We start from the raw sequence: 16,051 nt of genomic DNA on the forward strand, positions 1-16,051 counted from the left end.
CCAAACAAACATGACAAAGGGCCAAATGACACCAGACAGGTGTTTTTCTCAAAATGTCTGGCTCCATTTCTTTGACTACTGAGGTTCTGACCAAAAGCTTTCTAACAAGCCCAGGATTTCATAAAACTGTGTTGTAAAGCCTGGACCCATATCATAGAGCGATTCCTTTATGAAAGAAAAGGGTGTATTTTATAAGATCAGAGTCCCTGCTACAGTCTTACTAGGGGATGCCCAAAATTAGATCTGAAAGTGACATATGCAAGGGCATATTCTCTGTGTCTCCTTATGTGCCTGTATCCATTTCTGTTCTGGTGATTTGTTACGAGCACTTAAGGGTTGGCTCTGTGTTGACTGAATGCTAAGTGATTAAGGAACTATAACATCTTGTGACATTTCCTTCAAACTCTTCTTGTTCACAGTCTTCAAGGCCCAGTACTTAACCCCAGAGGAAGTTTTCACCCAAGTCTGCCTGTGAAACCATCCATTACCAGTTGTCCCTGCTGTTGAATGAGAGTCTTCTTTTGGCATTTGGGGATATTCCCCAGGCCATCCATTCTCAAACCACTGCTCTTTCTGGGTAGCTGTTTCTTCTGTTGTATTAGTAGGGGGTGCCCGGGCTGTGAGAAGAATGTCAATTGTGAGCTGTTATTATTCAGTTAATTTCCTTACCAACACATATCTTTCTACCTTAAGAGCATATACATGTGGGAGAGAAGGGAGAAAAGGAAAGCAGGAAGGAGAGACACCACTGATACTCTGAAAGGGATATTAGAAATCAAATGGCCCGATACTTTAGCTTTTCAGAGGGGAAAACTGGGGCTCAAAGAAGCTTTGATTTGCTCAAAATCATATAGCCAGGTTGGTACAAAGTTAGGACCAGACCACGGTCTATGAATTCCAGTATTATTCTTATTTTACTAGAGTCTATGGCCTCATACATACTGTCTGAGAGAACTGTTCGTTGAGAAAACTTAACCTGTCTTCAGTGATTTTGGAGGGAGGAGTATATTATATAACAGTCCATGACAAGATCAGCCCAGTAGGAAGCCTTCTCAAAAGGTGGTCACATGACTCATCATTGCACACACTGGAAATACACCAGCAGTGCATTTGCCCAGCATGAAAGATGCCGGGAATGACTGAGATGCTACCCCACTGACATGTTACAAAGTTATGTCTATGGAGCATCTAGAATTGCCAAAATGACTTTTTAAGAAAATTAATTCAGTGGAGAAAAACTTTTCCAGCCAGTGTTTGGCATTATATAAATAGTAGGAGTGTGTGACAGGCTTAAAATTCCAAATGCTCAGTGTTGTAATTGTCCAGTTTTAAAAAGGGCATAATGAATGAAATGAACTTGTATCGGGGTGCCTTTGGTAAAAATCAGAAAGCCACTGACATTTTCATCTGTAGCGACTAATACTAAAGTTTTAGTTTATCAAGTAAATGAGAGTGTTATAATACTGTATATCAACTATACCTCAATTAAAAATAAGAAAAAGAAAATGAGACTGTATAAACTTGCCAAGTTGAAGTATACTTTGCAACTTGTAAAACTGGTTTATTTCATTATTTTAGAAATTAATATGTATGATTTGATAATTGCGAAGACATTTAAAAAATAAAACGTACTGTCCTTGTTTCACCCTTGCATTGGCCAAAACATTCCTGGGGTTAACTGGTTATCCAGAGGAAGGGGAAAAAAACCCCCAAAATCTTAAGTTTTACCTCCCCCTGACTAAATCACTACCTCCTGACAAATAATAAAGTTAGAGAAAACACTGGGTGTAATTACAAAAAAAAGAAAAATTAACCCAAAACATAGACTGCATACTTAAAGTTTAAAAAAAAGAAAGGAAAAAAAATGCGTGCACACACACACACACACACACACACACGCACACACTATTCTATACTACTTCTACCTCTCTCTTTATAAAACACAATGATCCTTTAAATATCCAGTAACCCCTTGTTGTCTTCAATATATGGGTTAGCAGAGTAATGGATTTCCATTGCAAATGACTCTCTTCTGGAAGTTGTAAATGTTCTTTTGATAACACCCAGAATCACCAACCAGAATCACTTATGTTTTGCAAGTCCTGATAAAAGAATTGCTGCAGTAGCTGCTGCTTTCCCTCTGTTAGGTTCTGTTATGTCCTATTTTTCAACTGTCCTCCAGTAATCATGGCCCTCCCCCCCCCTCTTTTGACAATAGGATCATTAATTCCAAGGCTCTTAGTTTTCCACTTTTTAAGTACAAACCGCCTTAAATAATTTCTAAAATACACTGCTAGGACCCAAAGGGACTGGTACAGAATCCCATTCTGAAGAGAATTCTGTTTCTTATGTCCTTCTTCTATCAGAAGACTCTTTTGTTAACTCAGCCCATAATCCACATGCGTATATCGAATCTGTTGGGGTCAATAATGAGATGTAGGCCTGTTGGGTGTATTCAGTACAATGCCCAGGAGGTAGTAACCTATTCAGTCCTAGCTGATGTCTGAAACTTTTCTTTTGTTGTCTGAAGACCTCCTCAAACCATGGATTCCCAAACTCCTTTGGCTTCTAAGTGATTGTTTCTTACATTTTTGCTTTAGGAGTATACAAGGCTATGAGAATCATGGTTGAACCATAATTTCTAAAATGCTACAAGCTGTTATCCTAAATTAAAGCTTCTTTTATTCCAAACATCATAGGCATCTCTCTGAGAGACAGATAAAAAAGGAAGAGTATACACTTCTTACTTCTTTTTTTGTCCTATCCTCATAGGCCAGTAGTGAGACCTGAAATTGTTTTAGGAAACCTAAGATGTTTGCACATAAGTAAAAATAACAGCGTCAAAGCCTTCCCCAAGTTATCTTGGGCTTAAAAACACAAAAAGAACAGTCAAGGAATTCATATATAGACCATCTGAGCGATTGACTTTCTTCCAAAGAGTATAAGGGATGCCTTTCTACAATGAGGTGAGGAACAGAATGTGAAAAAGAAACTGGATTCATCAAAGATCTTTATAGAAAACAAGAATTCCAAAGACCCTTGCACTTGTCATTCTTTCTTTCCAGATCCCACTACTAAGCATCAAAAGAACACATGCTTCTTCATACATTTCCATAAAAACACACAAATTACCCAAATGGAACCTCTGGGAAACTTTAACACAAAAACTGTATCTCAGATATTTTTAAACATTTTAACTTTTTAAGCATTTTGGCCTTTTGGGCCACCTGACAAGTTAGCATTTTATTCCAATTTCTAAGAAATTGTGTGCAGATTTGGCAGCTTTTCATGCTCTGGGGATAAAAGAAATGACTGTGTGGAAATAGAAGATGTAGCCAATGTCTGCAAAAAAGTCTTCCCTATTCTCGGGAGTGACTTCACTAACTCAACTAAACCAGAACTGATGACTGCCATCCTTCTTACTTGTGCCTGTAGGATGCTGGGTCTCCTCTTCATCATGATATCCGTGGTGACTGAGAGAAGAGTGCGTTTCCTGGGTCCATTTTTCTCCATAAGCACTGGTGCTACTTCTGTCCACATCTATCGTGATGATGGTTACATACACTGTGACTTTTTATCAACCAACTTTTGATTGTTCTGTTTTTTCATTAAAGTACATGCCATCTAATGGTTCGATGCCTAAATCGTACCTCTGAGTATCTCCTCTTAATACTTTTGAGTGAATTCACTAATATCTCCCAAGAGAAAACCAACAGGCATGGAAATTTCTTAATGATTACCTGTTATTATACTACAACCACTTTATCATGAGGAGCACCACAAACCATTTTAACGTATTCATTTTTATAATGAAGCAACATAAAATATCTTGTGCCCAGATGATATAACTGGCAAATGGCTCCTAAGCTGAATTGAGTATCCTCATGAAAGTTCACTAAGAATTTGTGATGAGATATTAACTGAATTTCCCACTGTGTCCCGATGATTGACCTTTGCAGCATCAAAGACTTTGAGGGAAAAAAAATCTTTAATTAAGTATGCGTAGCCCATTACCAGTCATCCTTGTGGTTGTCTGAAGTGATACTTCTGGATGCGAATGGCCTGGGCTCAGGTGCGTCCAATCCTGGTTCTGTTGTGGGTGGTTAAAAACCCGTGGTGTGGTTGAAACTGTGATAATGATGATTGAAGTAATTAGGAGAATGTTATTTCTTGAGCCATCACCACTTGTTTTGCATATCTCTCCCTTCTTCAGTCTATAGAGTAATTCATCTATACCAGGCTGTATAGATGGTTGAGTGGAAATGAAGGGAAAGCAGAGAGTGCCTTCAGCTTGATTCAGCCATACTGTTAAGCATCTCAGTGTCCTTTGCATTCTGTCAGAGAACACGTAGGGGTCAGAACATGAGATCTTCTGGAGAAAGCAGCCAAAGAAGCTGCAGCAGGAGGAAGAGCAGCTTTGAAAACACCAGCCCTACACCAAGGAGAACCAAAGACGTCAGCGCTTTGCCTGTCCATGCAGTCTGTAATGACCCTCTGCAAATGAAAGCCCAAGGAATCTGTAACACTGCCAAGTGTGCTTACATGTAGATCCTCAGGCTGAAGAGTAGATACCTGAAAAGTTATACCATGATGACCAGTTTACATTATTAGTAGTTTTGGCGGGGAAAGAAACACCCTGAGCAGCCAGAGCTTTCTTATAGATGATTCTAACAAAGAATATCTACCTAGAACAGCTGTGTGACTTAGCTATACATTTCTGAATATTTATATTTATCAAACACCTATGGTATTCTCATCAAACACAAAGCATTTCATGAGCAAGCCATTCATAGCCAATGAAAGAAAACCAAGACGCATACATTCAGTAGAAAACACCATAGGTAACCAACCACCATCACAGCAGCTCCCCGAAGATAAAAAGGGGCGTATATCCACCAGTGCCCTGATACTGTCACCCAAAATGATAGGGCTGGAAGAGGAGATGCACCTGACAGAAGAACCATGACAAAATCAGAATCAATGTCTTTTGTGAAAGGTTATTTGCAAATACATCCTAATTCTTTCAAACTTTATTTTGATACCCAAATAATACAAAACTCTTTTCAGAACTATACTACTATCAGCTCTATTTCACAAGTTAATAAAATCAGGTTTAGAATCATTAACTACATTCTCAATAAGCATGAAAAACTGGCAGTTATCACACCCCTACAGAAGAGAGAGGGCATCCTGCTGAATTACGTGCACAGGTGCCAAGAAGAAAAGTGAGCTGAAATCGGAAAATATGCCACAGAGATGAAAAAATATCAAGGCAAGTTTTCCCCTGGAGCTTGATGATACGATTTATTTTCAGGTTGATCTGTTTGGCTTGCCACTCAAGAGGGTTTAGTTTCTCAAGTGTCAAGACCACATCTTTCCTGATGCCTGACTTAGAAGATGTGGCCACATCCTGAACCCAGCAGACAGTATAATAGTAAAGCTCCATTGTCTTGGGGTATTTGGTTTTCTTTTTGAAGTAACTAAAGAGAGTTTTTTTGTTAGGTCTCTAAGCTCTGCAGGGGTGTCCAACTAAGGAATACACTACTTGAAAGCTTAGATATAAAGCATATAGTTCATCTCAAGTATTTGTTGTATCGATGTCATATACTCAGATGCCTCAGGCCTAAGCTATGCTTTTGGACCCCTCCCTCCTGGGGTGCTGTCTTTTTGGGGATGAAACCCTCAGTTTCCAATTGGACGGACAGGATTTCTGTGACCTGAGAGAGCTCATGTAGCACCTCAAAGGCACATCTTCTCTAAAAAAAAGGCAGAGCTGTGATGGAGTCAGGTTCAGGATTCTCATCTCGGTTCAGCAATATCTCAGATCATGACAGGTATGTATAGGAAACTCAGTCATTTGGCAGAATATTAGACCAACCTTTAAATTTTTTTTAAGGACCTTTCAGCTCAATTTCCATCTCTGTTCTCAAAAAGTTTTATAATTGTCACGAATTTGGATACTATTATGCAATGGTTTCACTATTTGTTTTAAATAATTGGCACTGTTTTGTTATATAGCTCAGCTTTAACACATAAATAAACAAAACAGGAAGTACCTGAGGCATTAGGAATTTTATAAAAGATATTTTTTCCATTTCTCCTCCAAATATATTTTGGTTTCCATTAAAAAAAAAATCAGTTTTTTCCTTCACAATCTCATCAAGGTATAATTAACATGTGATCATAGGCTTATGCTCATTTTTCATATTAACTATTTCCTAAGATCGATACTCTTGGGCATCACTCAGATTAATCGATAAGCCTGGCATAGGTGGTTCTACAGGAATTGATTATTCTTACTGGTGCTGGAGATAAAATCTTCATCATCATCAATGCCTGATCCAGAATAACTGGGGTGTCTGTCACTTTCATCTTCATTTTCTTCAGTTGGCTCCCAGCCTGCTGAGATGATATTTGAATCCGTACCTGTTGTGGTGACTTGCATTAGTGGCTTAGCTGGATGCCAAGCAACCCATTTGACAAAGGAAGAAAATCAGGCACAGAACGTATAAAAGAATTCCCAAGATCATAAGAAGAAAGTGAGAGATTTGACTTCTATACCCCAAATTCTTATATTCTGGTCTCTGAAGCTAATGTATAGATCTAAAAACAACTGGCTATGATCTTTATAACTGAACACTCTTTTTAAGGAAGTTAAAAGAATAAATATGGACATAACCCCACCAAACAAGTAAAAGAAAAAAAAGGCCAATAAACACAGCCCCAGGCTTTCAGATGCATTTATTATTAACTTATTAACCATATGCCATGAAAGCTAGGGTGTCAAGAATAGAACGAAAAGGTTTCACACGTGCCTATTTGTTTTATCAAGCCACCTTCAGTAAAACCTTGGAATCTAAACACGTCAGTCATTTCTAAAAATCCCTTAGTTGTATTCACTATTTGCTATTCACCCAGCTATTAGGTTTGATCTTCTCTAGCATTCGATTACTGTAGCTCTGAACGCAAATGAAAGCTACACTGCAGTTCCCATCAATACTTCAGCATGTAGACAAAAAAAAAAAAAAAAAAAATTAGTCAATTAACAGAAAAATTTTGCGGGGCATTTATTAGTCAACCAAAAGGGTTGACTAGAGTGGATTGCAGCCAATATTTGGGAAAATTCTCACTTTTTCCCTTTTGGATGCAATCCTAGGAAAGGAGATGGAAAGCCTCCACCTCTTCGCAGTGGTTACTGTAGATGTCTCTTTACTAGAAAGGGGTTTCCTATGTTTTGAATGAGATTCATGCTATCTTTCAGAATGACCATTTACCTTTGCATCCTATGAGTATTTATCCCAAAAACAGTTCCATTGATGGAGATTTTTGTTAGCTCTACCTATGCTATTTTATTTTCACATGGAAAGTCAAGAACTTTTTATCACTTCAGTCATTTTAGAACATCTTTCAGAGTCAAAGTTTTGTTCTGTCATTGAGAAAGACCTAGCCCCCTTTTCCAGCCCCCATATTAGCCTCCTCTTGGGCTACATTAATTCTATAGAATAGAAAGAAGAAATCTGCTTATTAGTACTAGAAAGTCAAACATATAGATCTCAGAGTCATGAAAAACATTTGTGAAACCAGCATGAACTTTAGACTTTGACAATATCCCCGAAGTCAATGAAAATTATTGAAGACTGCCAAGAAAACATATGAAATGAGATAATAATAACTCATTACCAGCCATAATTGTTGTGGTGTGAAGATGAATCTTGGATGTTGATGGCTGAAACCACCAAGAAAACCAATCCTGGACTTCTTGCCTCTTGGTTGCTGTTTTGGAAGTTGTACCACTAGTGCTCATCAAAGCTGTTGTGGGCTTCCTTGGTGGTGCAGTGGTTGAGAATCTGCCTGCCAATGCAGGGGACACGAGTTCGAGCCCTGGTCTGGGAAGATCCCACATGCCGCGGAGCAACTAAGCCCGTGCGCCACAACTACTGAGCCTGCGCATCTGGAGCCTGTGCTCCGCAACAAGAGAGGCCACGACAGTGAGAGGCCCGCGCACCGCGATGAAGAGTGGCCCCCACTTGCCGCAACTGGAGAAAGCCCTCGCACAGAAGCGAAGACCCAACACAGCCATAAATAAATATTAAAAAAACAAACAAAAAAAGCTGTTGTAACCATAATTGAATTGATTGTTGAAAGGTTAATTATCAGTGCCTAAGAAATAGCATTGTATGTGCTTTCACTCTTTTACCACTCAAGAGTCATCTATACATGATACAGATGGCGGAAAGAAAGAGAAAAAGCACAGAAGTTCCATTTCTCTCCAAGGCCCAAACCAGGGTTCATAGAATGTCAGAGACGGAAGGACCTTAAACAGCATCTGGTTCATGCTCCTCATCTTGAAGATGAAAAAGCTGTGCTGGACAGACCTTGACTTGTCTGAAGTTAGTCTGATTAAACAAGAGAGAAGTCTCGAGGACAGCATGAGAACTGTCTTTGAATTTTGAAAGGCTATAACATAAACAAGGGATTAAATTTTTGTTTGTGTTCCTAAAAGGTCAAACTAGGACCTGTGGTGAGAATTTCAGGGAGATCAATATTCTTCCAGATGTTAGATTTAAAAAGGTAATAATCTGAATTCTCCAACAATGACAGTATTATACAGAAAGTATTATAACCCCCACCATCAGAAAGAGCACTTAGCAGGAAAATTGTGTAAGAGATTAAACGATTAGAAATGTTGATCGAACGAGACCATTTAAGATCCTCCCCACATCTGAGAGTCTTTGATTCTAAAGGATGATGAGTCCTAGCCCATCATCTTCTACACATTCTATCTTGGTCAACCAATGTCATCCTCCAAGAATTTAGGGTATGACATTTCTGCCAGCAGTCCCACACACATAGCCCCAGCAATCCCTGATACGTGGAAGAAGGACCCATGAGGTGGAAGCCTGAAAGAGATGCCATTCCACTTCAGTTGGCGTCCAAATTCCCTAGCAGCCTTGCCCATGGTCACTTTTATATCAACACTAGATTTTGCAAAGCAGAACAGAACATTTTGAGACCCAGTTTTTGATAATAGGATAATCAATCAGGAAAGACAGACGAAGATGAAGTGACCCAATGATCTCACTAACAAGACCAGAAGCAAGAGTCTTGATTTGAAAACTTCCAAAGACTGCCATTTCTGCAACCATGATGTGCATCAGAAGAACAGTAGAGAATAGTAGATAAAAAACTGAAAAAAGTTCAAGCAGAGAGGCTGAAACCATCATTAAATCGCCAAGTACAAAAGTAAAGTGAATTAGATTTCTTTTTTCCAGTTATCAAGAAAGCCCAGAAGTGTCCCAAGATGAAGTACTGACAAGACCTTTTCCTTCACAGTGTTTGTACTATGAAGATGAACATTGTCAACATTTTAGAAATACCATTTTTAAAATTCTGCAGTTTCTCTCTCTCTCTCTCTCTCTCTCTCTCTCTCTAGCATTATCTTAATCAGTATGATATGCAATCATAACATAACATCAGTACTATTTTCCTCACAGGAGTATTTGTCAAAATAAAAAATACAGTTTATTCAATGTATTATAAGCTAAGCAAATGTAAAGGACCATTTTTATAACTCTTTTTCTGCATAAAAAATGCTTAATTATTTTGAAATATTGGCCATATCCTCCATCAATGAAAGTTAATAAGTGAAGATATGCTTATAATATCCCATTGTTACAGACTCTGAATCTTTTTTCCGCAAAAGCTCTCAGACTCTCAAAACACTTTACAGTGATTTAGAATTAACAGTCAAACATCCAGGGAGCTTTTTAGAGGCCTAGATTTTGATATAAAGCAACAGGTCACTTCCCACACTTTATAGTTGAGGTATCAGATGTCCAAACAATTGTTCAGGGCCTATACTTTCCATCTGTAAATCAATATTTTCCTCTATTATTATTACTGGCTGTGATAATTAGAGCAGTGGAAAGTAGGAGTATGCATTTTCCAATAGACTTCTTTTAAGAGGACATGTTTTGAATTAATCTCTTAATTGAAGCTCTGAAGGAAAAATAATTCTGATTCTATGTGCATGTTGCCAAAGGAAAACAAGTAGGACATTGAGCAGAATCCAGTCATGTCCCCAGACAGTGGGCCTCTCTGTTAAATGAAATGGTACCAGATCCTGTTCTCACTAAGGATGGTGACAGAACATCAGTAGGAAACTTCGGCATGATAATGGTGTCCTTTCCCTTAACATTGAAAGGCTTGGCATTTAGGACAACAGATAAGCAAAAGACATAGCAGTTTCCCTGCCATTGCTGTTGTTGTCTGATCCTGAGTCTTAGGCTGTGAATTACCAAACGAGGACCATATCCAATTATTTTGCTCCTGAGCTGCTGTATGGCTGTTTGAGTGCACAGCTGAAGTAACTGGATCGATTATGAAAGTATCATTTAGTGAGGTCTTTCTAGAAAACCTTCACTCTCAGTCCTGTCTATATAAAATGTATGTATATATTATAGAGTGAAGATTAGAGAAGAGTGAGGTCTGATTTTATCTTTCCAGTCTCCTAAAGTCTCTTAGAATCTTAGGACAACATCAGAAATGCAAATTCTTTACGGATAACCACAGAGTGCTACCCATTCTTCAAACTGAGACCCCTGAATACAGGCTCAGAACAAAACCAAGTAGCAACTGAATAACCCGTGATGGAAAAAATATTTTATAGCTACCTGATTGGGTGACCCAGCCATGAACTGGATCATTCATCTATTTTTGGAATATCTTTAGAGGTGCTTGCTTGTATCTTTTGGATCTGTCTATCATTTTACCCAGGAAGCTTGTGATGACAACTAGCATTTCAAAGTTCCACCCACACTCATTAACCTCAAGTCAAGCTTTATACTTGAGCAGGAACTTTGCAAAGGGTGTGTATTCAAAGTGTTGAAATCAGATAAAGCTTTGTCAAGTATCCATCTAACACTTTCTGTCACTTTTAATTCTAATTCAGAATGTGTTTCCAGAAAAGAAACACAACTGCCCAAGTTAGAGAAATTCTGGACTCTATTCAAATTAGAGAAAGGATAATCGGTGCTATTTTGCAATTTAAAATCTCCCACTTGACTCTCAAGCTAGACTTGAGTCCAGAATGTTTCCCTGTAGAGGAAGAATGGCAAAGATCATCAGGATAAACATCTAAACCAGCTGAGATTTTTAAAAACCATTTTGAGTCATATGCACCCTTGAAAATCTGATATGTTATAGCTTCTCTCCTTGAAAACCAGATCCTACACATACGTATTCTCAAAGTTTTGCATATTTTTTTTGGTGGCTCTTAAATAGTTTATGGCCTATCATTGAACCTACTGGATGTCCATGAACTCCAGGTTAAAAGCTTTGACTCTATACACACCCAATGTCAACTACCTACACAATATGCTCTATGCTACAAAGGACACATTTGCACAGAATAGACTAGAGAAATTGGAACCAATTTCACCACTGATGCCCCCAGATAAACCTGAGCATCCCCTTGGAAAATCTGCAGACACCACATTCTTACCTCAGTAACTTTATTAAAGATGCAGAACTCTGGCCACCCTCACCCTATAGTACATCAGATAGAGACCAACAGGAAGCAAACATACAAAAGCAAGACAGAAATAGGCATTATTTCTGTCTTCCTAAAAAGAAGTGTATGAGATTTGGGGAAAATGAAAAAAGCTACTGCCTAGACAGCAGAGTTTTCAATTTTCCCCACCCAAGTAGACCATGCCAGACCAAAACATAAAAATAATGATAAAAATTAAAAAAAATATATACATACACGTATATATTTTTCTTTTACACCCAGAAGACAAGGAAATAGAGCGTTCCAAGGCAGGAGTCTGCTTCCTGAATTAGTTTAAGTTTTTGGATTCCAAAGAATTCCAGATCACCAATAGAAAAAAGGCTGATGACATACCTCCAGGAAAGCACTTCCAAAAACAACATTTATAATAGAAAGCCTGCTGGAAGTCAAAACCTACCCAGATGGTCGTTCTCACTCCCTCTCCCTATTGCCACCCACTAAGGACGCTTAAGGATGGAATCAGCCACAGAAGCCGAAGGTACTCTTCTCTGTGCTCAGCCAGCCCTCTCTTGACCTCTGCCCTCCTGCACGCATTAGGGGAGATTTGCAATCACTCCCTCCTGGTAAGTCCCAACTCTCAGTCCAACACCCATGAGGTTTTGAGATTCTCCTCACTGGGCTTAGAAACTATGGTCTATTCATGAACCAGTGCTAACTTGTTTGAGTACACCATAAGCTACGTTCAAGTTTCTACCTGAATCTTTTCTTTGACACCTTTCTTCCCATGAGCTGATTTATTTGGTGCTGCCGTATTGGGTTCTATAGCACTTCCATGACTCTCAGGTTGGCTCTGGACTCACTCTGCTGGACATACAAGTCTCTCTCTTCCTAAACTACTGAAACTTAACTAAGTGCTCTGGAAGGAGGAAAGCACAATTCTTTTCTCAACGCATATCCTGAACTATTTGTAGTTAAGTAAACATACTTACCTAAATCATTTCCTTGATTTCTGAACAATATATAGGCTCCATGAAGGTAGGTCCAACCCTTGAGTCCCTAGTAACTAGAGCAATGTCTTGCACAGAGAAGACCTCAAATACCGGTTGAATGAATGACTAGGTTACTAATCCTTACTTCTCCTCAATATTACTTTCTAATGGTCTTTACCGATAGGTCCCAGGCATTAGAATAGCTTGGTACGTAGTAGGTCTTCAAAATATGTTTGCTGACTAAGGCAGGAGAGGTGCGGTCCTTTAAAAGATGTGCTATGAGTGTTTATAAAATGTCCTCATTGCCTTTTTTAAAGGACATGTGAAATACTATTTCTCTATAGGCTGTTAGCAGCTTGAATGTTAATTTCATCTGGTTCCCACAAGATATATTTTGTCACTATTTTCTTCTTTGGTGGGAAATGGTACTTTAGGATAGACCCGATCTGCTTCCTGCTGAGACCACTAGTTGTTGCGTTTGCCAACATCTGACAAAATTGCATGTCCTGATGATAAACCCCTTCAATGTGGCTACTTTACGAAGGCAGGGAACTCAAGAAGCAGCAAGTAACTAGCAGCCCCACCTGCCTGGTTTGCAGAAGCTTCTCTCGAGAAGGGTTGTCCATGGAATTACAGACAATACAGTGACACAATCTTCGGAGAGCCGATAATCTGGGAAATCATGGGAAATTTGAAAATATCTGCTTTTTGAAATGTTTCAAAGAATCTGAGGAGAATGACCAGAACCCAACCCTACTTGTATCACCCTTCTCAGCAACATGCTAACAGAAATTTAAGACACTGTTGAGAAAGTAACCTTACATTAAAACCTAAGTGTTCATTGACAGATGAATGGATAAAGATGTGGCACATATATACAATGGAATATTACCCAGCCATAAAAAGAAACAAAATTGAGTTATTTGTAGAGAGGTGGATGGACCTAGAGACTGTCATACAGAGTGAAGTAAGTCAGAAAGAGAAAAATACCGTATGCTAACATATATATGGAATCTAAAAAAAAAAAAAAAAGGTTCTGAAGAACCTAGGGGCAGGACAGGAATAAAGACGCAGACGTAGAGAATGGACTTGAGGACACAGGGAATGGGAAGGGTAAGCTGGGACGAAGTGAGAGAGTGGCATTGACATATATGTACTACCAAATGTAAAATAGATAGCTAGTGGGAAGCAGCCGCATAGCACAGGGAGATCAGCTCAGTGCTTTGTGACCACCTAGAGAGGTGGGATACAGAGGGTGGGAGGGAGACGCAAGAGGGAGGAGATATGGGGATATATGTATATGTATAGCTGATTCACTTTGTTATAAAGCAGAAACACACCACTGTAAAGCAATTATACTCCAATAAAGATGTTTTAAAAAAAAATCCTAGTGCTCTGGTGATTTCCCTGGCTTCTGGGTGATGAGGAATAGAAAAGGGCCCCGTCTAGAGCATTTGCAAACCAGTAAATTTCTGCCACACTCTTTGAAGACCCGAGTTCCACCCCTCAAGAGCCATAGCCAGGAAGAGAGAAAATCCACACCATACTAGGAAAGCTGCTCAAGAGGCAGATGCCCTATTTGAGCGTGAATAATCCTCCACAGAAGGAACGCAGCCCATCCGGAAACCTGTTTTAAAACAAACCATAGGGGAAAAGCAAAGAAGGAAGCAGAGAAGGAGACAAGGGGAAAATGTAAACACTTTCCAATGAAACTGAAGCACCGGGGCCAAAAACCCAAAGAAATCTAACGCAGTGTTTACATATTTGCACTCTAGCTGTCCCAAAGTAACGTTACCCACATAACCAAGCAAGAATTAAGAACCTTCCCCTACCAGCTGGGATAGCAAACTCTTAAGCAGATTAATTTGATCAGATAACTCCTTCAGGTATGCTTCCTTAGACCAAAAACAAAGGAATTGTTTAGCAAATCATGGGTGGTGAATACGACTAATTATTCCTCAATTAATAATATGAATATAAATCAGGTTAAAACCTAAAAATATAAAATTAAACGGAGAAAAGTAGCAGATGAAATGGCATGCATACGCTATGATCACAACTTTATGAAAACAATCTTATCCACAGATGGATACGAACAAGAAGGAAACATGCAAAAATGAAAATAGCTTCTGCATCAGGCTTGAATTGTCACCGTATCTCTGGGACAAGAGAACAAGGGAAGTTCTTCTGAAAAACTTCCAATATGGTACTTCTTGTAGAGGAAAAAAAAAAAAAGGTAGGCAGTAGCCGTCAATGTATACAGTTCACTGACAACCACGGCAGCCCGCCTCCCCAGATGATGTCACCACCTTCTAGAGACGGAGGCAATCAACGCGTGAGTGCGGATCGCTCAGGTAAGAGCAGAGACGTTTTTTGCAAACGAATCGCTATGGGAAAGCACAGTGATTCATTCTCCTTACTGGTAGTCGGGGTAGTCTCTGGGTCGCTGGAGACCCGGGGACTATCTTGGTCCTGGGTCGGGTACACGGTTGGAAGATGGGTGTGGAAGATGTTGTAGCCCCCTGAAGTGCTTCTCTCACTGGAGGATCCACTGCTCATGTCCTCCTCGGGAGCGGTGCTGGGGTTGATGTCGTCGGGGTTAGTTCTGTATTCCCCTTTCTTGGTGTACCGGGTGCCATCACGGTTAACAATAGCTGGGAGACAGAGGAGGCACTTTCAGAGCTTGACAGCTGACGTTTTCCGACTGTAGGAAAACTGTGGCTTATCTTAGAAGACTTCAAAGCTATTTTTCTTTTTTATGAAGCAAAACAACACCTAACTACCTCTCTAGTTGGGGGGATAGAGTGACCGATGCACTAAGAAAGTGAACCCTCCCTGCCCACCTACATACCCTGGAGATGGGGAGGGGGAAAGAGGGTGTGTTTGGGAGTCCCCAGGTTCAAATCCCAGCTTTGTGTGGCTCTAGACAAGGTAGGTAACCCTCTGAGCTTCAGTTTCATCATTTGTAAAATAGGGATGATACTACCTTCTGCTATGAGCACATATGATATGTTGTATGGAAAGTGCTTAGTGTAGTATTCAAGACAGAGCTGGTGCTCAATAAAGTGATAATTCTCCTGCCTGGTCTCTACCCTCCCTTCTCAAGTGCATGTAATATTTGTTGCTATTAATTCCATCCATTTCGAGAAAGGATTTTAAATAGGAGACAAAGAAGCGATCGGTCTCAGCAGGGAATATACAAGCATAACTCATTTATTTGTGCTTCACTTTATAGCTTCACAGATACTGTGTTTTACACCTTGAAGGCTTGTGGAAACGCTGCGTTGTTAGATAATGGTTAGCATTTTTTAGCAATAAAATATTTTTAATTAAGGCATGTTTTTAAAAACATAATGCTATTACACACTTGGACTACAGTATAGTGTAAATGTGATTTCTATATGTGCTGGGAAACCAAAAAAAATTTATTGCAATATTCGCTTTATTGCGGTGGTCTGAAACCTAACCCGCAAAACCTCTGAGGTATGCCTATAAATTTAAAAATCCACGAAGAATTAAATTTTCTTTCTAAGTGGCAAATGTTGTCAGT

General features: G+C 39.3%; 1 protein-coding gene across 27 annotated transcripts in view; it reads right to left on the reverse strand.

The window, feature by feature from the left end:
• Window positions 1-16,051, reverse strand: part of CD44 (CD44 molecule (IN blood group)) — an 87,491-nt gene that overhangs the window by 23,779 nt on the left and 47,661 nt on the right. For 6 of the 27 annotated variants that reach the window (XM_082343708.1, XM_082343704.1, XM_082343700.1 and 3 more), the window contains exons 5-10: window positions 14,922-15,155; window positions 7,681-7,851; window positions 6,301-6,456; window positions 4,015-4,128; window positions 3,424-3,540; window positions 489-617 (exon numbers count right to left, since the gene is read on the reverse strand). In XM_082343708.1, the coding sequence (XP_082199834.1) occupies window positions 489-617; window positions 3,424-3,540; window positions 4,015-4,128; window positions 6,301-6,456; window positions 7,681-7,851; window positions 14,922-15,155 (921 nt within the window). The remainder of the gene's footprint in view (window positions 1-488; window positions 618-3,423; window positions 3,541-4,014; window positions 4,129-6,300; window positions 6,457-7,680; window positions 7,852-14,921; window positions 15,156-16,051) is intronic. The other 21 variants (XM_082343712.1, XM_082343711.1, XM_082343707.1 and 18 more) reach the window with 11 other exon arrangements.

This window comes from Balaenoptera borealis, assembly GCF_965194805.1.
Source record: "Balaenoptera borealis genome assembly, chromosome: 11".
NCBI classification, from domain to species: domain Eukaryota; kingdom Metazoa; phylum Chordata; class Mammalia; order Artiodactyla; family Balaenopteridae; genus Balaenoptera; species Balaenoptera borealis.